The sequence below is a fragment of the Melopsittacus undulatus genome, chromosome 4, assembly GCF_012275295.1.
Source record: "Melopsittacus undulatus isolate bMelUnd1 chromosome 4, bMelUnd1.mat.Z, whole genome shotgun sequence".
Classification (NCBI taxonomy): Eukaryota; Metazoa; Chordata; class Aves; order Psittaciformes; family Psittaculidae; genus Melopsittacus; species Melopsittacus undulatus.
This window is the reverse complement of record NC_047530.1, coordinates 76,318,860-76,344,016: the sequence shown is the minus strand read 5'-3', so window position 1 is coordinate 76,344,016 and position 25,157 is coordinate 76,318,860. Positions and strand designations below refer to the sequence as shown.

Sequence of the window (25,157 nt, the reverse complement as noted above, 5' to 3'; positions counted from 1 at the left end):
TTTTTTCTGAAATGTTCTTTACTATTATGCTTGAATGCCAGAATCAGATAGGAAACTCTGTAAGGCTTTTATTTCATCTTGATCCCTCAGTATTTATAGCCTGCCATGAATGAACAATGACAGTAGTACAGTGATGTTTTTATTCTTGATAGAAGTGTTCTTAAAAGTGAATTTGTTTTGAAAATTGTTCATAGAAACATGATATTAGAACTATAAAGACATATTTCTCTCTCTTTCTCTTTTGCACCACACTGGGTTTCCAAAATAAGTTGTTAACAATCCATCTAAGATAATGTGGTCATGAAAAAGTTGTCCAAATCCACCAGTTTGCATTGGTTTGGTTTAACTTTTAAAGTTTTTGGAGCAGAAAGCTGATGGCATGTGAACACTATAATTGGCTTGATATTCTTGGATTTTTTTTTCTTCTCTACCATATTGCAGAGTAGACAAAAGAAATGCTAACAAGCCCTCATCTCTGGATCAAAGGAAATTTATAACAATAATAATGAACTTGTATATTCCAGATCATTTTGCAAGATGCAACATCTACCAATTTGTCATTTTTAATCTGACCTGGATAATTTATGCAGGTTCCAAATCAATTATTAATGTGAGACATAGTTATTTTACCAAAAGTGACATGTATTGCTTTCACTTCCATATATCCAAAAAAGTTAATAAATGAATTGTGTTAGATCCATACAAAGCTAACACTCTGTTTTGGGGGTTTTTTGTTTGATTTTTCCTCTTTACTTTCTGGTTTAGACTTCAATTTGCATGATGCAATTCTTAATTGCTTACCAGGAGAGTACCACATTCCTAGGCTGGGAATTATTCTTGTGCTCTCTGTCTCTCATTTCTAAAACAGAATGAGACTTTTCAGATTTAAGATAGAATTGCATTACTTACTTAAACATTTTAGTAATTTCCATTTGCTCATATGTTATATATCCATAGATGGATAAATTCCAAATTTTTCTGATTACCAAATCCTTTTTGATTTCTCTCATATAAACATTTTCTTTATCCCTCTGAATATAAATGGGATCTTAATGAAATGAATCATCACTCTCAGTATTATGTTGCAGGACACTCACAGGTGTAGGATAGAAAATCATCTAATAAAAGACATAGATAACCAGTACATAAGTCATCTTTAAAATAGATTATTTAGCATAAACCAGATCAGGGTGTTCCTAGAGAATAGGCATAAGAACTGCATTTTTTGTAGAGAGAAAGCAAACAAGCAAAAAAAAAAAAAGAAAAACTTTATTTGATTTCAGTCTGTTTCAAAAAGAAAAGTAAAACTTTTAAAATGTTTCAACATAGTGAGGCATACCCCCAGTCAAGTCCACTGGCTATGCCATTTGTTTGCCAAGACATGAGGCAAGTATCCTTGAAATAAGGACTTGAAACAGCTTCTTCCTATTTAAGTGTTAGTACAACATGGCTTCTGGGCTTTTAGACTTGTTTTCATTCTTTCCTATAGTTTCAGATTTACCTTTTCCCCACCCCAAATCATGAAAAAAAAATCTCCCTAGATGCATTGTCATTAAATATTTCCTGAAAATTTTTGGGTTTGACAAATTAACGTTTTCCAAGAGAAAGACTTTTTTTTTTCTAAATTGCTTGCCAATAACTAATTAAAACTTGTAGTCCAAATGATGGGTAGCTTTAAAAAAAAAAAAAAAAACAAACTTGTTTTGTGTAGGTTCTCTTAGCTTCTTATGTACTTTCAAGTCTTAAATATGAAATGACAAAGTACAGTTTAGTGTTTTCAATTTTTAAGCATGAATATTCAGTCATTGTTGCACAAAAGCTTATTCTCATGGAAAAGAAGAGCAGTTCCCATGTGCTTCGAAATGCTACAACTATGCAAGCAGGGTTGGAAGTGCTATTTTAAACAGTCATATCAGCAGAGCTTGCTGTAGGAGATAATATGTCACAAAAGAGAGTATGACATCTAGTTTCACCTAGAAGATAAACCTTGAGTAGATATGCAGGGAGAAACAAGACTGTCAGGTTGCCCTTGAAAAGAATGGCCTATATTAATGAAGAAATGTACTCCAGGGCATATGCTATTTGGGATATTTAATTTCATCTTCAAACTTGTCTGATCCACTATGAAGAATATAGCAGAGAAATGGTAGTTGTGTGTAGTCTCATGCACATAATTTCAGAGTGGGCATCTCACAGCTTTACTTTCAGAAGGGTCACAGCCTCAGAAATTCATGTCTGGAAAACCCAGGCCACAGACTGAGATATTTTCCCATCACTATTAACTTAAACACACCATATTTATGCAGGGCTAGCTTTACATCGTGTGTATCCCAAACAGCCCTCCTCCATGAGCATGAGAGCTAATTCACTCTACCTTTCCTGTCACACTCAAAACCTTGCAGAACTATATTCTGCTGACAGAATTACAAGATAATTATAAGTATGTGTTTTGTATTCACTTAACTTAATCTACCACTTTTATTTTTCATTGTTGTTTTAATCAGGCAGGAGGCACTTCAGTTGCTGTCAGGTGGATTATTTTTTAGTCATTCACTACGTTGCTCTTCTTTAGATTTGTTAGAGCTCTTCTGTCTCCCTGACAGACACACAAAGAAAAATACTAATATGATCTAAAATGAAATATGTGTTTCTCTTTCAGGTCTAGATGTTGATGGAATATACAGAGTTAGCGGCAATCTGGCAACAATACAGAAGTTACGATTTGTTGTCAATCAGGGTAAGTGATTCCTCCACCCTGGTAATGTTTTGTTTAGTACTTAACTGTCTCAGATGACAGTATTTCAGAATCTGCTATACATTAGTGGCATAGAATGATGAGCCATGTTTTCAAAAAGAGAGGAAAGGGAAGGTAGAAAGATATTGCACAGAGGGAAATGTCAGCTAGGAGAGAAGTAAAAGAGCAGAAGAAGCAGAGAAAAATAGTAGTTAAACAGGAATTGAGAAACAAACTAACCCATATGTAGAAAACAAAGAATAAAAGTGAGGAGGAAAAAAAAAAGATTAAAAAAGGAAAAATAGCAGATCATTTGGATGTTGAAAAGTAAACAAAACCAAAAGTAGAATAGGGATCCAAAGGAAACCAGCAAAAGAGAAAAAGGTGCTGAAAAGAACTGAAAAGGAAATAGTATAGAACTGCCTCTGTCAAAGTCAGTGGAGAATTTACCACTGATTTCAAAGGGCAAAGATTTTTACCCCAGAAAATAAGAATTTGAAAGATTAATAGTTTGGGGACCTGAGAACCAGGATTAGAACCAACTTGTACATATTTCCTGAAAGTATTTCAACATTTACAAAAGAACATTTTTCATATTTGTGGCCTAAATGAATCTAACATTGATCAATAGATACTGTTACAGGTGTGGAAGCTGATATTGGTGGCTAGTTAGAATAAACGACAAACGCAGTCACCTCTTTGAATAGTTTACTACTCTTGGCAAAAACTAAGTATCTCCAGAGCTAATAATTCAGCAAATATCAATGAAGATATTGAACCTCTTGATACTATTTAATGAGAAAATAAAATAAAGCTTCACAGAAATTAGGAAAAATCCCAAATCTTAAGATGCATTAAAGACTCTTGAATTAATGAAGTATAAATGTGAAGCTCCAGCAATATTTTCTCCTACTTTTTATTAACTCTTTTAAAGTTACCTGGAGACTATCACCAGAACTTCTAAATATTGTATATTGTATGTGGTTTCTTGGATACTATAGCTGTTGGAGAACAATTTCCCCAGTTAGTTTTGTACTATACATAAACGAAGACTTTTGACTCAAAAGTTCTCATTAAATTGAAATATGCAAGACATAAAAATATTCTCACCTTCAAGCCTCCATTTAGATCTTTAGGGAAGGTTTCAGGGGAGCAGTAGGTGTTTGCCACCTCCTCAGCTGCTCTAGATTAGACTTCTTTTCAGCTGAAACTGGAGGATGAAATGTGGTTTATGAGGAATCGGTATTGGTGCCAGTAAACAGTGAAATTGAATAAATCATCATTTATCAATCAGCCTCATGGTTTTGACTCACTACTGGGCTTCACTTAGATTTATAGCTGTTGGGTATTTGTGTGTTGATAATGTTGTCTGTGTTGCTTTTCAAAACACCATACATTGTATTTTGTTTGGAGACAGAAGGGCAAAACCAGGATTTTCTATCCTTCTTTACTGCCTAGGATCTTTGCTCAGGAAAATATGTGCCATAAAAATAATGTCCCTGTCTATCATGTCATCCAAAGGTTAATGTACTTTAGGTTAACATTACTAAAGTTTTCACCTAAAACAGATGGGTTGATGCTGTAAAGCTAGACAGAATTCTAAGCTGTTTTTTTCTGTAGCAGAGATACCAGGCACCTTTTTCTGCTGGTTTATACCACTTTAAGATTAATATATAAAGGTGAAGTCAGTAGTACATGAGAGACACTCTGACAGTGGCATGTGCAAGAAATCTGTTGTTGAGGGACAAAAGAAAATTCAAAGAAAACTAGTAACCCTTGAGAACTATATTATCGTCTTATCACTTGTGATAATTACTGTTTCTTATGTTAGTCTTTATTGATACAACTAAGGTACTTTTGCATTTTTATCATAATGAAATAGATTTTCAATGGGAAGTATTATTATCCACCTGAGAACCCCTTATATGTCCTTTAATACCTCAGCAATGAAAATATCTAGCCTGTGCTTTCCTCAGGCCTTTGCAAATGCATGAAGAAATGCCAAGGTTCAACTCCTGTAAACCTAATGCCAATTTTCAGTCTTCAAGTGTGGCAGTAACACAAAATGAGGGAAAATGGGAGAGTCTGGCATTTCAGTCCCCAAAGAATAATCCAGTAATTTTTAATCAGAATATTCAAGAAGTAACACAGACACAAAGAATGGTTATAAGATAACAGACCACTGTTTCAAATGTTTTAATAACATCCTTTGTCTCTGCTGGGTTTCCTGCAAGCAGGAAACAGCCCACTTAGTCACAGTGTACCTGCAAAAAACAACATTTCTTTTATTAAAAATGTTTGGGGACATGGGGATACGAAACTTTATTGTGCTTATAATGTGTCTTTGGAAGGACAATAATAGTTTCCACACAATGCCCCCAAGAGCCTGATATCCCCTGTCAATTGGATGTTGTGGACATCCATGAAGTTTCATGAAATCACAAATATTACTAGGAAAACTAGTATGTGCTTCCAAACTGCTTATTTAGCAGTCCTCTGAAGCTCTGTAGTAGGATTATGCTTAAAAATGCACTCTCGATACATCACTTTTGGTAATTATTATTGGCTCAATCCCTGTACCTTCATTTTTCTGTAGTTAACAGTGGGAAAGCAGTATTTATATATATATATATATATATATATATATATATGATTTTCCCATGGAGTTTTTTTATTATTATTTTAGTTTAAGTTTAATTTAATTATAAATGCAAACAAATGTTCTGAAAAAGCCTATTTGCACTGTAGAAGTTGACTATGCAATCAGTTCTTATACAGGCCAAATACTTAATGGGCTTTTTCTTCCTGCTTGCTTTGCCATTGTGTTACACCTACATTTATAGGCTATAAATAATATGTATCACATTGAAAATTAAAGATCACAGAAAACACTCCAGGCTGCTTGCCATATTAAAGTATTTTTAATTAGAATAATCATTAATTAGACTATAGCAAAGCTTTATTTGGCTCCTTTTCCTATACTGTTAATGTCATCTGCAGCATCAAAAATGAAATAAGAGAAAACTGGTGAATATGAAAGGAAAACAAATGAAGAGTTGACAGCTTTATCATTAAGGAAGAAATCAGAATAGTAAAAATCTAAAAAGACCCTTGAAATTCTATATTTTTGGGCATGAGGATAGGTTTATAATAAAAACTCACACTTTGTATCTTTTTAAATTCTCTGAACACACTTCTGTGTTTCATTCTTATTTCTTGAGCTAGGCATCTCCTGAAGAGGGCTTTGACCTTGCCACCACGAGCATCAGCAGAACAAACTACCTTATTTACTTTATTCCTTTCATGGAGTTTTCTTTTTCTATAAAAGTCTATTGATATCACACCTTTTTGCTTCTGTGCAACAAGATTATCTTTTATCTGTGATTTATTTTCCCATTAAGAGCTGAGAGGATCAGTTGATCATAAGAGGACCAGGCTATAAAATCTCTCGGCACTTTCAAAACTCTTAAGTCATCATTTTTCAAATGACTGAATAAAAGCAGTAGAAGCTGTTTGGATCAAACTGATATCAGGAAATTCATACTTTTTTTGGTCTACAAGCACTGAAAGAATTTTGGTTTTAGAAACTAAATTCCAAGTAATTCAGTATTTCAGCCTATGAACCTTTCTGTATTACTGGTTAAATCTAATAGTTGCTACCTTAGAAAAAAAAAAAAAGAAAAGAAAAAGTTGTTGGCAATTCGTTAGGGATTTTATGAAAAATCTGGAGGACTTTTGTTGGTTTGAAACAAGGTCAAGCAATACATTTTTTATTTTATTTTATTTGCACATATTTATAAGGATATACTTGAAATTCACACCTGTAGGAAAAAGGATAAGGTACTGTAAATGGGTTTATTATGCCATATAAAATGTGCTGGCTAAGGTTTAAGAATGCTACTGAAAAGATCAGTTGTTTTGGCCTAAAGCCCCAGGCCCATGGGAAGGCGTGGGGAGAGTTACAGGTGGGGCTGCTCAGGGCTGCTAAGGTACCACTGGAAAATGGAGACAGGTGGAAGACACATTTTAAGAGCAAATATTTGATCTGATAAAATATGCCAACAGTGAAGCTAAAAGTGCTCGAGAAAAAAAAGCAAGATTCGTCCACAACAATGTTAGTTCATGAGAGTGAACTTGTGTGCCCTCTGCTCTGGTTGAACCTGTTGTGCTGATGTGCACTGCGATATAATGGGGTAAGGACATTATGCTAAACTCTGTGGGTTCCTTGTCCTGCTTGCATGCATCTGTTCCAGCAAACCTCTATTCCCTTCTGCATTTGAAAACCAGAGCTACCTGGGTAAGGAGGTAGAGGTTTTCTTCTTTGTGCCTCCTGTGCTAATCTGCTGGGTATCTGGAAAGGCATTCAATTTTTATGACTGTCAAACAAGCAGTTTTTGTGGGTACTAAATTAATTATAAAGGGTTCATAACACATTGCTGAAACACTAGTAATCTATCCTAATGCATATATGTTCAGGGAAACTAACCATAGAAATACAAATTTTAATACTTATCAGTTCTTTCAGTAAGTGTTGGCTCATACATAATACAAGACTTCCTAATTGTCTTTATAGCCAATGCTTTGTTTGCAAAATACTTGGTATTTGCTGAAGAGATGACCTTTGTATCCGTTATTTTGTTTGGAATACCTTGTGCATTAAACAAACACCACGTACAGTCCAAAGGTCAATTACTGTGGTTTTATGTGCTTGGTTACTATACTTATGTACCAAAAGGGCAGAGAGGGTTGCAGGGGGATAGGGAGAAATATGACTTTTTAAGAAGGCTAAATATTTTGCTGCTGCAAAAATGTACATTAAGTATGGAACATGGAAAAGATATCTGAATTGGTGACTACATTAGGGGGAAAAGTGAATTTAATCTTACCCTGATGTTACTTGGAGTTAATAAAAAACATTTTGGCAAAAAGAATTAAAGTATTTCTGTTATTTCTCCTATAAAAATATACTGGAATATAATTTAGGTCAAGAAAAATTAAAATTTAAACCACAAATATGTGAACTTATTTCAAATATTTAATAACTAAATAATTTAATAATAAAGAAAATGCCTACTTGATTAATTGTTACAGAGTAAAAATTACAATAAAACTGTCTTGATCAGTGCTTTGCAGAAGCACCATTACTGTCTGTGCGGTTGTTTAACAAGGATTTAATTGGAAAGATAAGTGAATGCACATTTAAAAGTATTGTTAATTTGCTTTATAATCACCCCATCCTTCACAGTATTGACAGCACCAGGCACAAACCCCTTTCTCTCTTAAAAGTATTATTTTCCATATGTGCACAATAAATTCTGAAGCAGTAATTGGAAATTTTATGGATTTCAACATACCTAGTGTTTTGATTTTATAGGTGCCGTATCCACTCTCTAAAGGTAGTTCATAGGTGGCATTTTAAGTAAAATCACTGCCTTTTTATTAGCCATGGGCTGTTTTGGAGGTTTTGGTATGCTGGCTTGGTTTTTTGATTTTATTTTTTTCTTTCCATTTGAAATATTCATATTTACTTTTTCTTTCTTTTTCAAAAACTGACAAAATCCTCATTGCAACTTTATTTTTTTGATTTAATAAACAACAGCCGTCAAAACCAGTAATCTTCAATATGTTTATATTCCATCTGTACTTATATTTATTGTTCTAAAATGGCTTGGATTAATCTAATTGACAAGTAAGAGCCCAGACCATATGATTAGCTAAGGATGATACCTTTAACCAGCAGGATTCTTCACTATACTGACATGTTCTTTATCAATGAACTATAAGAAAAAAAGGAACAAATCTTGAAATCTTGGGGGTGTGTGTTGTGTTTGCCTTTTTTTTTTTTCTTCCTTCCTTCAGTATTACTGATTATATTACTGGGACCATATGTCTGAGCCTTAGCTATCAGGAACCAGAGCGGTTTCCCGGCTGGCTCTGTCATGAAGGGCAGAGCCCATGGAGCTGACACAAGACTGAAGCTGCTCTTTGAAACAGAGCCGCCAGGTCAACACAAATGGGCTAGGTGGTTTTGAAGAAAGAATTTAGAAGGAAAATTAAAAAAAAAAAAAAAAGGGGGAGGGAAGTGAGGAATTGGAAGGGGGGAAAAGAATGAGAAGCAGCTCCTTTTTACAGTTTTATTTCTTTATGTTAAGAAAAAGGGAGGGGTGTGGTGTGATGGAACAACAAACAAAACTCCCCATTTGAAAATACCCAAGTATTTCCATTGACCTAATACATCCATTTCAAAGGAAGCCAGAAACTCTGGTCTTGCTGTTAACAAAGGCTCTGAAGACTGTGGAAAGAGGGGAGCAGATCTCTGTTAGCTGCCAACTTTCCAAGAACAGCTACAAACATGAAGGTCCAACAGGATCGTTGTGGGCTTTATATTAAAATTGCAGCAAGGATCACTGGGAAAAGAAGGAGGTGTGAAAGAGGGATTAGTTCTCTCTTGACCTCACTTTGCTTTTTATTTGCGGGTCCTTGATTTCTTGTTCATATGCATTAATCAAATTTCCCATTGTACCCTTCTTCATTTTTAGACATTTTTGGAGGTTACAGATCGGATTTTTCAGGCATGTGCGAATATGCTTAGAAACACATGAATGTACTTTGTTTGAGATCTAACCTTAAAGCCAACCTCCAGCCTTGGTCACATTCTCCATGTGATCAAGTATGGCCCAGACAGCAAAGCCTTCTTCACTTCTGCCAGCTGTTACTCATGTAACCAGTCTCACGGAGAAACCAGTGAGAATGGTCCAAAGCTCATGTTGGAAATACCAGACTAAAACTGGGTTAGCTACTAAGAACCAAAATATCTTGAAAGCTTTGAGTCAAAAATAGTTTTTTCTTTCTCTTTCACACTTCTCAGGCAAGCACATAAAATGGACTGAAGCAATTTCCAGAAATAATTATAAAATAGCTTGTTTCTGGGTTAAGACCTGCATATTCTAAACTGTAGCCACGAATTTCTATGTTTTGTTGGTTTTGGGGCTTTGTTTCATTGGTTGGTTTTGTTTTGTTTTGTTTTCTTTTTTTTTGTTTTGTTTATTTTTATTTTTTTCCAAGCTTTAAAACTCTGACAACAGAATACTTTAACTGAGGCCACAGTAGTTGGTGAATCAAATATGCGTATCTTACTTATATAAGTTCTTCCTTTTTCCTCTCTGCCTGAATGTGTATTTTAGGATACAGAACATCATTATCATTATTATTATTAATAATGATATTAAGATACTATAATATAATGATAATGACAATGATGTTCTGTGTCTTAAAAAGTCTTAAAATAATAATAACAATAATTCAAAAGAAGGTGTGGTTTATACATCTTACCTTTCTCTTTCCAGAGGAAAAGATAGGGAAGCATAGTACCCCAAAGAGTAATTTATAAATGTAAGTCAGGTGATTAAATTTGACAGAAATACTAATTTTTACAAGCAGTGCTTTGAATTGTTTTGTAAATAATGTGAATCATATCAAAAAAGGGATATTAGATCTAGAATATTAATGTTTTTCCAATATACCTGTTTTTCAGTGTGAAGGGAAGAAAAAAAAAAGAATCAGAATTAAGTCTAACTTGTCCAATCTGTAGCTCTAGACACAGTACTATTTCTCTTACCAATGGTATTGTCATGTTTTTCTTTTCAATGGTGTGATGAATAATTTGGTAGAATGGGGAAGAAGAGGTAGTAAACTAGGTTAGTGTGGTCAGCCACAAGCATAGCATTGGTTTTATGGCATGTATTGTATGATCAAGCATTTAAAACGTGTCTTTTATTTCTTTTCTAACCACAGCACTATTTGCGTTACAATAGTTTTTCCTTAGTAACACTTCAAAAAGCTGAAGAGCTTCTTGATAACCCCTCAAGGAGTGTTATTTAGGAGTTGAGAAGGACTGTAGCTGTGTATGCCGTAACAAGGGATTGCCTTTTTTGGGGGATGCTTATCGTTGTCATGGGTGACTCTTTGTTTGGGTTTGTTGTTCCAATAGTAATGCTACAGGAAATGCCATTCCACAGAGCTCCAAAATAACAAGGAAAGGAAATAATTTATCAAGTCTTTTGCTAAAAGTATTAACAGGGAAACTTTGTACCTAGGAATTTTAGGATGATGGAATAATCTCCAGGAGCTGGAGGTTGCCAGGCTTATTTATAGATAAACTAACTGTCACAGATACTTTGTGTGGGATGATCTTGTGCTGCAAGGAGATGGATACCCTAGAGAACTAAGCTGCACAGTTGATGCTAGTTGGTGGTGCTCAGTATCTTCCAAGATCATGGTGTGGCCTAATGTCTGGGGTGTTTTTTCCCCTGTGGTCAATATCTGTAATTCTGTGGTTTGTATGTAATATTAGTTGACAAATATGAACTTGTAATAGAGTCTGCAACAAAAAGGGCGATGTACATCCACTTATACGACGCTATACATTACATAGTATTATGCAGAGTGGCATGGGATAAGAAGTTACCACACTGTAGAATTAGGCTTTATCATGGTATTTGTGGTCTTCTATATATTGAGAACTGGGAAAACCCTAAATGCTGTGGCAGGTACCACTGGTGTCAGTACTGAGTGATTTTGGTCAGGGGAGGCTTTGGTAATGCATTTAACTGTTGAACTCTATTGGTTAATTTATTGGGAGGTAAAGAGTACTGGGGGGCAAATTGGGAAATTACTGGGCATCAAACTCAAAAACATAAAAGCAAGAAAATCTAGCAGAAAGAAAAAGGAGAAACCCATCATCTTCTGTGATGGCTGGAAACTTTTGAGTTTACTCATTTGTGGATACAATTTTCTTAGAAATATATTCCTTCTGAAAATGAATTAACATTCTTAAAAAAAAAATTTCAAGTCACTCACACCATTTTTTTAATGAACCTTATGGATTTAAAATAGAATATTCCTGACTATTTTTGTTAGGTTTTTTTTTTTTGTTTGTTTTTAATATTATTGTGTAAAAAAATCTTTGGATTTTCTTGTATGAGCAAATTATCACTTTTCTGGAAAGCATCTTCTTTGGACGTTTTCATCTGGAGGCAGTTAACTGAATTACTATTTAGTGCCACTTGAGAGGATGCTGAGTATCTGAATCATCCTCATGATACTGACAGGTGTAGTAGAGGGGTATATAGTGGATTTGTGCCTTTGGAAATTGAGTGTTAGAAGCTGGGTGAGGTGTCTTAGAGCATTTAAGAAGCATTAGATGCCTATAATTAGTCAAATTAATAATTTTTCTTGGTTACACTATTGTTTTTTCCATATGTGTATTAAGATAATTCATATGTGTATTAAAAATATTACATATATATTTAGGGTTTTTTTAAATAGTCTTTATGAAATCTTGATGTCAAAAATAGTTGTACCCCATTGTCCTGAACATGCTACATACATAAATATAGAAAGACATTTCTTTCTCCTTCTTTTCTAAGTCTTAATTTATACTTTATACTTATTATTGTTGGGATTATTAAACATATTAATTTAAACACTTAGAGAGGTAGTCACACTGTATTTTAATTTCAAGGTTATGCATGGTACCAGAATCTTAAAAGTGAGAATGTAGCACAGCTCTCACTTGAGTTTTCAGCTCTCATCTCAACGTTAACACTATTCAGTCTGTGGTATGCCTGTTGTCAGTAAAACAGGGATTGTTCAGATCTCTTGGGATCAAAGGTCCTGTTTCCCAACTCTACTATAATAATCTGAGCCTAATCAAAACCCTTCTCATAGGCAAACAGCTCAGGGGGAGTTGTGAGAATGATGCCTTTTGAAATCAACCTATGAATCCGTGGTTCTAATTTGAACACATTGTCTCTTCTTCATTTAACTTCTGTTTTTACTTATATGGCATAACTATGGTAAAATTTTGACATAATCAGGATGTGAAGAATTGAATGTTACAGCACATATATTTCAAAACATTTTTGCCCTTCTACTTCACAAGCAATGTCCAACATGAAGCAAAATCTGCTAGTTTCTAATAATTTTCCATGTTCCAATTGCACATTTTTTCTTTTTCCCTTATTACCAGATGACATAATGTAGGAGACTTGGCTCATCCAGGAGTTTCTCCATCAGCTGACACTAGGGCACATATGGGCATGGGGTATTTTGGGGTGACAGTGGCCTGGAGTTAGGTTATGCCAAAATTCTAATATAAACCTCAGCAGAAGCAAAACATAGCATTCCTCATCTCTTGCAAGCTGAGTGTAGAATATAATCAGAGGCATCTTTTACTTGAAATTGGTTTTAAAATTACATTACCAGAAGTGGCTGTAATTGGGTTCATCGCACTTTTAAATACCATGAACTGTAAAGACTGGACCTGGTAGACTATTAAAAGGTGGAAAAAAATCCCTAAAAAAAAACAACAAAGAAAACAAAACAATGTTGGAGCGCTATTGCTGAATATTTACCTATTGTAGTATACCAAAAAGATATTTTTTTTTTATTATTTTCTTCCCACTGGTGTAATCAGATAATTAAAACGCAAACAAACAGGGATTTCAAAACACATTTCCATCAACCAACTTTATGTGTTCATGATACAGAAGAGTGGAAATTAGTTACATAGATAGCAACAATGAAGAGAAGATGGATGTGAGAAGATTACTTGCTCATGGTAAAACTTTCTTTAGTTGGTGTTGAATGCTTTTCTAGAGACAGGTCATCAATGTAAAAGGAAAAGGAAAGTACAGGAGAAAAATATCAAGAAGATCATATTACTTTGTTGGCAAAAGCTATTTTTGGTGTAAGAAAAGTTAGCTGCTTGCTCAGTGTTTTGTTCAGGGATAACGTTGACTTCAGCTGAGGAGACAAGAGAGCTAGTTTCAAAAGAAGTAGTAGCCAGTGCTGAGAAAACCAGTATGATACAGCATCTGAATAACTTCAAGTAAAGCTTCATGATGCTAGATTTGAGTTTTGTATGGCTGGGACAGGATGAAATTGGTCCTACTGAGAAACAAGGGTACACTTGGGTGGGTAAACTAGAGATGTGAAACTACATGAAAAAATCTGGGCTAAAGAGTGATAACAAAGACACTCAAACCAGCTGAAAGAGCAATACCAAGGGACAGCAGCACCATTAGCTGTCCTGCTGAATCCATGGAAAGAAACTTACTTTTGTTTTTTTCATGTTTAATGCTTTGCATAAATGAAGATGCTAAAGCAACTTAGAGATATGTATTTTTGAATCAGAGCCACATGATAAAGCATTCAAACATAATGCAAATAATTGCAAACTGATGTATCCTGCAGTTAAAAAAAAAAAAAAGAATAAATAATTAAGCTTTACACATGGGCAATCCTTGCTAAAAATTGCAAATCAGAACTCTTCTGTTTGAATGTATTTTATTTTGTTAATGGATTCACTCATATGAAAGGCATCTAATTGTATAATGTATTATTAGTCATTTTCTTTGGCATCCTATTAACTTTAAATAATTCTAATATTTAACATTTTATAGCATGCACAACAAAGTTCTATCTCCAGCAGAGAAAAAAGCATGCATTAATAATAAAATTTTCATAACTCTTTTTACTGTGTATGTTGTGATACATATTCGAGCAGAAACATTGAACACTGAAGTGTAAAATAACAAAGCATGTTAGACAGCATATGAAAAATATACATTGTAATATACCACGGTCCTGTAAATACAAGAGCTAGAATGTAATTTAGTACAATTAACTAATTTTAAAATTGAGTCACATATAACGTGTGATAGGATATAACTAAGTGTATCTACTAAATGTCTCTTCAGTGATAGCTGAACTGAAGTGTATAAAATGGTGATTAATGCGTACTAATGGAAGTGGTCTCCACCACAAGTTGTGAGCAGTGGGGTTGTGGCTGAGTATAATAACCACATACACAAACACTGATAATCCCTATCACTCCCAAAGTTTTCCTGGACTGGAAATATGATGACAGGTCACATTAGCAATTTTCTCCTTATGGCATTTTTCCTTTTGTTTTAGTAGGTCAGAACTTGTTTCTGTGTGCTGTGGAAGTATTATGGGAATGAGCAGTGTCTAAGCTGCTTAACAAATGCACACTTTCCCCACACCAATCTGTTTTCTAGGGACAGGCTAGTGCTATACAGCATCCTCTCAGTTGGGTGCTATTAATGTTGATGCAATGCACTTAGCATTTAACATATCAAGATCTCAAAAGAGCTTGCAAAGCAGCATCATTATCTTTACATTATGGGTACAGAAAATGGAGGATAAGGAAAGTAAAAGATTTGCCCAAGTTTCCATGGTAAATCAGTGACAGAGTCAGAAACAGAGCCAAAATCTGTTGATTTATAGTCAGTCTCCTATGCAGTGTGCTGTGCTATTTCACCAAACTCCATTTGCCAAGTCCCTACTGTTTACAGAGACTTCAGATAAGGTTGTTGTCACCCTACAAAAAGTGAATTTTGGGCTCAGAATAATGCAAATCCAAATTAGATCTTAAATGTGTGTCTCCCCTGTGATGAATCTCAGGGCAGGGGCACCTGTGCAATGGGCAGCAGTGCAAAGATCTACAAATCAGCTGTTTTAAATTCCTCTGTGCTGGGGCTACAGAGCAAAAGGACCTAGTCCTTGAGGAGCTACAAGTTTGTTTTACATGTGAATGAAGTCCTGGTTTTTATTCCTGTGGTCATAGGGATGCATCACCATGCATTGTGTTTTGCTCACTAAGCCCCATGGAGCTATGTGTCTGCACTGAATATTTTGTAGTCACCTTTGAAAATTACTAAATTGATATAATATATGAGCAGCTATGTATGTTGGAGGGCTTGTGCTAACATCTCTGTGAGATACCAAAATATTACTAACTAAATTTGATAAGTGGGAAAATGAGGAGCTGAGTAACATGCCTAAGGAAGTTTGTGATGATTCAGGAGTACAAACCAAATCTTTTTGTTTCAAATCCTTTGCCCTATCTCTAGGGTCGTCCTCTTTTCAGCTCCCTTAGGAGACTCAATACAGACCAAAAGCTACAAAGAACCAGTTGTCTTCCTGCCACTGTGGTTTTACAGGAACAAGCAGACAGTCACGGGATGGTCACTGTGCTCAGCCCCTGTAGGGAGGCATTCTCCCTTACAGGAGTGGAGTGAAACATTTTTAAACTCCCCCTTGCAGTTTTATACCTCTGTTTACAGTAATTGTATCAGTTGTAACGATAATATCGGTGATTAATTTCTTCAGTGCGTTTGCTCATGTGTGCCTGTGTGTTTCAAGAGATTGCAGAGTAAAGGTGTGTAGTAAACTTGAAGAGTAAAGGTGTGTAGTAAACAGAGCAACAAATAATTATTTATGTCAGAAGAAGGGAAGAATGCCTCCCAGCCCTCTTACTGCCTCTGGGATTCCTGCAGGGCCACATCCTGCCTGCTGAGAAGCTCTTACTGAGCTGGAGTCCTTTAGTTTTCAGTTTAAACATAAACCAAGCCACTGAGCTACCTACAAGGGGTTATTTTCCTACTGCAGAGCCTCCATACATGTCTGCACAGGTCAGTCCTTCTCACGGTGCAGGCAGCATTTATTCTTAGCATTTGCTCCTCCTGATAGCTAACCAGTTTTATCTACTTCTGGTTCCATCTTGACCAAGTTTGAATTTACTGAAGTACTTCCTACAGTTCATCTATTCCAGTTCACCATGAAGGTGCTGCAATTCATGCATCTCCTTACTTTCTTCCTACTACTGGACCATCTTCTTCCAGCAGAAGATAGGGACACATAATGCCATGGTTTAATATACATACAAATTGATGGCTGTTTTCTATCAGACTTTATGGCTGCAGTCTCAACCGATAGGTGCGTGTGTCTGAACTTGGCTCAGCTATTCACAGCTCCACATATCTGTGCACGTATCTGCATACAACTTGCTGGTTTTTTTTTTTTTTTGCTTTGTTGTTTGTTATTGGGCTTTCGATTTGGTTTTTTTTTCCTCACCTTGTGTCCAAAGAGGCCCTAAATGTTCAAGGTATTCTTTCTCTCTCTCTCATCTTGGTGAATGATAACAGAGAAAGACTTCAGGTTTGAGTAAAACTCTTACTGCAGTGTAATTTTGTGTATCTATGCTGCTGAAAACAAAGAATTTAGGTCAGGCTTTGTATAAGAAAGTTAATAGAAAGTGGACAGCTTTATTATACATCCCTATGCATTTAAAAGTACCAGTTGGAAGAGAAAGTGAGATAGCAAGAAACACAAATATGGGTTGGATTATTTCTTGTTAAGCAAATGTAGTACTGTGAAAGATTGACAGCACAGAAAACTGGAGTCCTCCATCCACACTTCTTTTCTAATATCTGGCTTCAACAGCAGATTGTAACCATAAAAAGGCTATAGACTCTGGGTGACATGGCACTTCCTTTTGGATCCAGTTTTATAAAAGAAAACAATTATTCACAGAATGCATGTCTTTATTCTTTATTTCACATCTGAAAGTCTCCATGAATACTCATTTGCATGTGACAGCTAATGCTGCATCTTGTATTGGCCAGTAAGAGGCATGATTGCACTAAATTGGAAGCAGCAGGCACAGGTTTTCTTTTAAGGATGGGGGTGGGGGTAGCCATCCTCTTGTACTGTTCTCAAGTCTTCAGTCAAAACGATTTTAGAACAGTTGCAAGTCTAGTTACTGGGTTAATAAATCCCAAATTAACTGAACATGCAGATTTCACATCCAATAGGTTACACTCTTTATCTTTTGTTAACAACCCCAACTTTTAAAGCAATGGAGAAGTGGAGAATTTAAAATACTAAACTTGTATTTCAGAGGTGAAAAATGAGGACAGTAACATTCCCCTAGCTGATACTATTTCTTTTTCCCTTCTTTCATTTTTGATTAACATGAATAGGTACATTTGTTCACCCTGCATAATTTTTCCAAATGATCATGTTATCTGAATGACACAAGAGGATAGCAGAATCTCAGCAAAGCAGAAAGGCTGCTGCCAGCAATGTTTACAATAAAAACTTTTGTACACAGCAGCAACAGAAAATACTTGTTTGGTAACACGTTCCTATTTCAAATGCATGCAATTTTGCCTCAGAAGCAGTGGAAGATAATGAGATAAACACTTCTATAGTTTCTATGTAATTCTCTTGAAAATTATCTGGAATAGAATGGAGACAAAAACAGCTCCTTGAAAACTACCTGAAATTCTTTCTTTAAATATAATCTCCCAGCAAAATAAGAGAGCATAGAAGCTAGCTGCTTATAAAAGTAAGGAGATTAAGAAAAAACACCTTGGAAAGGTTTACTGTAGAAAACACACATCATGATCATTCATTTCCAAAAACTTAAAATTGAAAGTTGCTTTTTTTTTCCCCTCTTATTTCTTGACAGCTATAAAGCTGTCATACTTTTCATTTGAAAGCCCTAAAATGCCACATAAATTGTAACTAAAGCATCAGAAAGTTTTTCATGCATGCAGCTTAACAATGAGATTACCTGCAGTATTTTTTTTCCAGCAAGAATACTATGCACAACCATTGCATTCCAGTAACAGACAGGACTTACTTTGTAAGATGGATTTCAAAAGATCTGGAGGCTTCTGTTCCTTATAAAACTATGCCAAAGACTATTTAAGTGGCCAGTAATATAAACATTATGCTACTAACACTGAACAGTTTATCACATAAATATAATTGTCTTCTTTTAGAAGAATAATAAAAAAACGAATCCATATGTTCTACATTATTTAAAATTGTTTTCTGCAAGATGTATTAATCCCAACGAAGAAGTAGTTCTTCTACTATAGGAGTACAACAGCAGTTTCATTTTATTACATTGTCATTGTTTAATTTGTTTGTCCCGGTAGTAATTTCACAGATTTTTATGAACTGTTACTTTTATGGAAAGTCAAGTTATAAGTGATGGACGCTGTTTGCTTTCAAGAAAAGAAAGGTCGTGAAGGTAGATAATGTATTTATTTATTTACTTACTGTACTCAACTTTTTAAAAAATACCTCGATTCCTAGCAGAAGCTAAAGTGACTGTGGTTTTTAGACCCAGGAGTCACATATTTTGATACTGCTCCTCAGTAACACTGTTAGCTCTGTAGTCTATTCAAATTTGGGAGTAGAATTTAAAGCACCGATAAACAACGTTTGGTAGCAATAGCTGTGCAGAGCTCACAGTTTATCTTTACAGAAATGTGATCTTGCAGCTAAAATGTAATTTTGTGTATTTGTTTTTACAAATTTGAACTGAATTCTATAGCAATAACTAATTTGCTAAAAACCTCACAGTTCCACTTTGGACTGAGTTATTTTCCACTTATTAAAAAATAACTGGTCTTTTTTCTAGGCAATGTAAGTCTTAATTTTTAATTCTTCTGTTCTAGAATTTAAAATTATTAACTGGCGTGTGCGAACCCAAACTTTAGATTTCTTACAGTCTAACTTAGTGACAAGAGGGGACTTTAAATAACTTTCAGACAAAAAGCAGCTCTCAAAAATTGACTGTTTAAATGCAATATGGAAAACAGGCTTAAGCTGCTGAAATATTTTGGGCATGTTCACGTCTGTAAATGAGGCTGAAATATCTGATCTATTTAAATATGAACAAATCAAAAAATATTTTAATTTTAAAACATTAGTTATTGCAGCCCCACCAATTAAACAGTCTGTAAGGCACCTAAAAAGAAAATGTAAGAAAAAGTACATAATGCCAATTATAGAAAGTATTTATATTATACTAAAAATAAAAATCTAAGTACAAGAAAAATAAAAAATGTTACTATTCTTTCTCATAGTTAACTGTTATCAAATATGCAAAACATGAGAGGCTTTCTGAACTGTGATACGTAACGATTAGTTGTAAGAGCTGAAAGAAATGTCTCTGTGCTACAAAATGCATTGTCTGCCTTTTTTTAACCAGAGTCTTCGTCAGCTGGAATACCACCAAGTTTTTTATTTGCTGTCTATATCCCAGTAGGAAATACATTGCCCTTGCTTGCTGAAGTTGTGATCAGATACTACAAACAGTTATTCCATGAATTTAATTTTTTTTATGTGTTGTGGTTTGCACATTGCTTTGACTGAAGTTAGTCACCAGCAAAGCTCAGTCTTATGTTTGCTCTGTGTTGTATCACTTTTAGTCTGTCCAGTTTTGATTAATATATCCTTTATCTAAGGAAAACAACCAAATCAGTTTTTCCCTTTTTCTTTTTAACCCAGGTATACACTATTCAAACCAGATAATGTGATATTACCTATGCTAATACAGATATATTTGTATAGACAAACAAGTCTGTGAGCTGCTAACTCTGGATATCTGAGGCTTAACACTGGTTTTCTCTGTGGGCTTTTGTATCAGTTCATCACTGTGCCTCTGTTTCTTACTGCACCTTTTGTGTGCCTTAATGGGTTAGGTTATAAACTTTTTCTAACTCTTGCTATGTGCTTTTATAATGCATGCCACAGCAAGCATGGATCTTATTAGGGCATCTTGTCACTACTGTGGTTATAATAATCCATATGGTGATACTACCACTTTTAATAATAATAATACAGTATAAAACTACCACCACTAATAAAAACAAATAATAATAATCATTACGTTGTCAGGAAGTGTTCATAGCTTTGCTGTGAAGCCTTCTTATTCCAAACTCTATAGAAATCCAGTAAAATTTTTAGTTAATTAAATTTTAAGGATGTATTAATTTATTTAGATTTTGACAGCTATATTAAAAAAATCACATTTGTGTGCTGCAGTTTTAGAGGTTACAAGATGAGTTTCAACATGGCCATGAAAACTCTAACTCATTGTTTTACATTATCATATATATTGGCCTAGATGTATATGCGTGAGGTTTCTTGTTTGTTTGGGTTTTTTGCTGTCAAGGAAATTACAGCAACACATTTTTATTTCCTTTGTCTATGTGACAGAGCGGGATATGCTCAGGTCAAATGTTGAACTCTATATTATAAATACATTTTAGATTAGGGCATACTTTTTTGCATATGTAAGCAAGATTATTTGGAGGTATTCAAGTTGCTCTTCAGCCTGAGAATAGTTGTTGACACTTCATTAAAGAATATCTGGGATATTTTTAACCTAGATCAGTTCAGTGACCCAGTTTATAACACAGCTTCAGTTGTGTAGATGCCATTCAGGGGACAGTGAAGTGCAACCGTCAAGTCAAAATGAGCGGGTAGGGCTGTGCAAGAGCATTTTTTAAGAGGCATTGAGCATAGAAGGCAACATCTTGTCTCTCACTGTGCTGAAGCCATCCAAACAACTGACTGAGACTGTTAAATGTAATTGTCTCCTGATTAACCATCCCCTTACTGAAGAACAATAGAGCCTACATGGGAATTGGGAAGGCAAATGGCAAATGTGGTGGAGCACAGGAAGAAAATAATACAGGATGGGACTGGAAAGGGTGTGTCAGAAGGGACTTGCCATCACTAGATGTAAGAAAATGATGTTGAGGGATGAGAAAGTAAGAAAGTTCTGCACAGTTGTGTACACCACAAACTCATGGAGGAGGAGGAGCTGAGCAGGGCACGGGTGTACCCAGGAGGTTTTGTAATTATTCCAGGGGCTCTGGTGCTTCTGAAGAGTAAAACACTTAGGACATTCCTGTGCTTAGCTTGTATTTCAGTCCTGTCAGCCAGGTTTCCCTGGGGAAGACATCATGGTGCAGGCCTTATGTCCAGGAGCACAATGGGAGAAGTGGGGGAAGCAGGGCTGGTGAAGAGCCAAAACCCAAGAAGAATGATGGTACAAGAGGAATAGGAATGAGAGGACGTTTCAGAGATCACGATTTGGAAAATTAATAAACTTGGCCCAATTTTATTTGACTTCAAGCACCAGTCTCGGATCTCCTCCCACAAGGGGGTGCTAGAACGGAAGATACATCCAGGAGTACCCATCAGTAAAAAGGAGTGTACTATATTTGAAATCTCTTCTGTCTCTATTTGATCCACTGGTACATTTTGCTGAGGAGGAAAAAATCATATTTCACATGCATACTGCTGCTTTCTGTCTGAGGGCCAGAATTCAAACTTCATTCTAGTCAGATACCAAAACTTTGGATATTTCTCTTAATTTTGTGGACTCTTCACTGTCAAAACTGGACTTAGTATTTCCTAAGAATCAAATTTCTCAAGATATTCTCTGTACATTCCTAGTCTGGCGGAAGATACTGTAAGAAGTATAATTCCTGTATTAGTTTGGCATTTTTGCTTTAAAGCAGATTCTGTGAGTGGGAAATGGATGGTGGAATTTAGATACTCTAAGAATTAATTGGCTCAGCATCTGTTTGTTCTACAAATAGATAATATTTTGGTGAAATCACCAAGATTTTATTTTTAAAAAATCTCTTGACTGTCTTTACCACCTCCTATTTAAAAGTAAGCCACTGGCTTTAAAACAAATATTGATCCTGTATGCTTCTGAATGCCACCTCAATATTTCTGAGCTCCTTAAATCATGTTGAAGTCCTTGTATATAAAGAAGGCACTGGATGTCATCAAAGTTGTCCAGTACCTGGCAAGATCAATGCTTAGCTCTTTGTGGCAGGAGACTAAACCCACAGTGATGGGGTTCCTCCTCTCACAAACTGTTGTATCTACAGAAGGAAGGAGTTGGGGTTGAGAGATGAAATGTGAAGTTCTGCCCCATACTCATCTCACAGTTTCCACACATCTATCCCATCTTCTGTCACACATCCTTATCCCCATACTAGAACTGAACACTTTGCAGTTTGCTATATTCTGTGGGAATAGACAAAACATGAAACTAGTCTTCCAGCGCAGAATCCCCAATAAAATAAAATTGCAGGAAATATTTAATGTGAAGGAGGAACATCAGCAGAGATAAAAACATGGAGGTTTGTGTTAAGTTTTTTATTAGTCTTTTGTTTGTTTGTTTTCATTGGTTTGTTGGTTTTGGGGGGTTTCTGGTTTTTTTAAAATATTTTTACTTCATAAATACCTATTCCCAAAGATTATAATTTCCAAAGGCAAAATGGTTAGCAAGCTAATTCATTTGTCATGGTGTCAAGTTTGTTCCTGAACGGAAGGATTTCCCATGGACTTATCAAGTGAGAGAAGTCCGATTAAGGGTAAAAATCTTTTGTTTAATCAAGAATCTCTATATCCTTAGAGGGCAAGCACTGTCTTCATTTTACATATAGGTCAACTATACTATAGAGAGGCAAGAGGTAATTCCTTTTTTCTGAGAAAAGCACATAAGCTAAGGACAATGCATTTCAGTAGGTTCTGGAGGAAATCCTTACCTTCAGCTCTGTGGCATCAATACTTACTGATGCACATGGTAGACCTGCAAATGCTATGCTCACCTTCAGATTTTGTGTGCATGGTTGCTGTATAGAGTCCTGTCTGGGACAGGACAATGCACTCACAGACAGGGGATTTGGATCCCACCTGTGCATGTTTGGTGTCCTTCTCTAGTCTGCTTCCAGAGCTTTCCTTAATCTCCTTTGAAGATGACCACAAACAAGCAGCTGAGACTGCACAGACTGTCAGTGACGAAGCAGGGAAGAAATCCACAAACCACCTTTGCTTTCCCCAGGTGAAATCTTCATGTCTTCTAACAGAATTAACAATCCCACTTGCCACTTCTGTTGTCACCTTTGAGGCCCTCACACTTTAAAGCTCTGCTGAGATGTAGGTTTTAGGTTTACTTACCAGGTCTTCTTACCGGTAGAAAAAGTGTGTTCTCTCTTTCTTTTTTTTTTTTTTTTTGCAGTTATTGAACGTATAATACATTTTTTTCCAGGAGAAATATAGCCACCCTCAATAGCACTGCTTCTCGAAGTCATAATGCTGTGATTCAGCATCATGATGTAAAGTAATGCTAGTGTAGTATTATGTTAGGTTATTGCAGAATATACAGTAGTGAGTGTGAGCTCCTGGGGTGCAAGGTCACACAAAATCCAGTGGGAGTTGTCATGTTGCCACCTATCAGAACAAACTTCTATCTCCTTTTTCTCTCATGCTTTTGGTAACATTAGCTACTACACAGAAATAAATTTTGTTAGAAAACCTGCATAATATTGTATTGAAATTGTGCTAAATTATTGGGAGTATTTGACATTATCTTCTTTTCTTTCTTTGATAGCAGTATTTTGGTAGGCTTCTTATACAGACTGCATTAATTACTGTACTATATAATCCTGCACCATCAAATAAGACTAACACATTAGCTATTTCCCTCTCAGTCTCTTCATGCTTCCTCTGTGAATCACATCAGCTACAGCAGTTAAGTAAATTAAAGTTTATAAGACTTGGGGAAAAATTGTCATATGTTAAATACAAAACCAGCTACTGTATTTCAAAGTTCCGGTTGAAGTAAGAATATCAAAGGATCTCTGTCATATGGGAATCTTTTTCTCGCACATTCCTGAACTGTATACTGTTAGAAGCCTCTAGTAAGTGAAGTGCAGTAAACCCAAAGTGCCAGTTTACTACTGGAGAAAAAAAAAAAAAAGGCAAACTAGCCAGAGACAAACCAAAACCAAATGATTTTTTTCTGTGAATATGCTTTGTGTGTGTGTCAGTGTGTTTGTGCATTGCTTTTTCTTCTGCCTTTCCAACAAGAACATTGAAAAAGCAAAACGTATTAAAGCAGAAATGCCCTAATTATTTTAAAGTTCTCTGATCAGCTCCCTATATCAGCAAAAGAAATAATTTCAGATCTTTCTTACCAGTTGATTCAGGATGTCTCTTTTCTTAATATTTGCAGGGTGTCCTGTAAAGAGACATAGAGTAAAATGATGCTGTTTTTTGGGATGGAGGGCTGGGGTGTTGCATGATTTTCATAAGAATAGAGTCTTTAGCTTTACTCTTCAAGGTCAGACACTTTAATTTGAGACAGCAGAAGATAGGTAATTTAAATTTTTTTTTACCTTATTTTTCCCTCTCATTCCCTCTCCCTACCCCCTGCCCCCCAAAGAAAATGCTCCTTTACAAATGGCCTTTGCTTTTCTTCTTAAGCAATAAATCATGGGAGGCCCCAATCTAGTAAACCTGCCTTGGACTGATGCTTTATAAGCACTTTAGAGTAGTAATTAATCAACGTGCCACTCTTCAATGCAGAACATAAGTAACAGTGAGCAAGGCAGGTAATGTTTTCTATAACAAGATAATAGTAGAGCGGTGCCCATGCTGGAGGTTGCCTGCAGACCTGCCTTGCACAGAGACAGACATCTTCCTCTGTCATAAAGTGCAATGCAGCCAATGCCTGTCCCTGGTGACTACTGCTCCTTCCATTCCCCACTGACATTTAACAGGATGCTTTAACAGGGTGTTCAGTAGCGGCAGCTCTCTGTTGTGACATGGGTTTGCTTTGCTTTAATTTCACCACAGCAAGGTCCAGAGCAGTTTGCTCAACTCCTCAAAGGGGCATGCACTCTTATGAAAGTTTACAGAATACCTTTGTTATTCTGTCATACAC

General features: G+C 35.6%; 1 protein-coding gene across 1 annotated transcript in view; it reads left to right on the top strand.

Annotated features, from left to right (window-relative positions):
• ARHGAP15 (Rho GTPase activating protein 15) overlaps positions 1-25,157 on the top strand; it is a 330,968-nt gene that overhangs the window by 220,003 nt on the left and 85,808 nt on the right. The window contains exon 11 of the mRNA XM_005153752.3: positions 2,660-2,737. Within this exon, the coding sequence (XP_005153809.1) occupies positions 2,660-2,737 (78 nt within the window). The remainder of the gene's footprint in view (positions 1-2,659; positions 2,738-25,157) is intronic.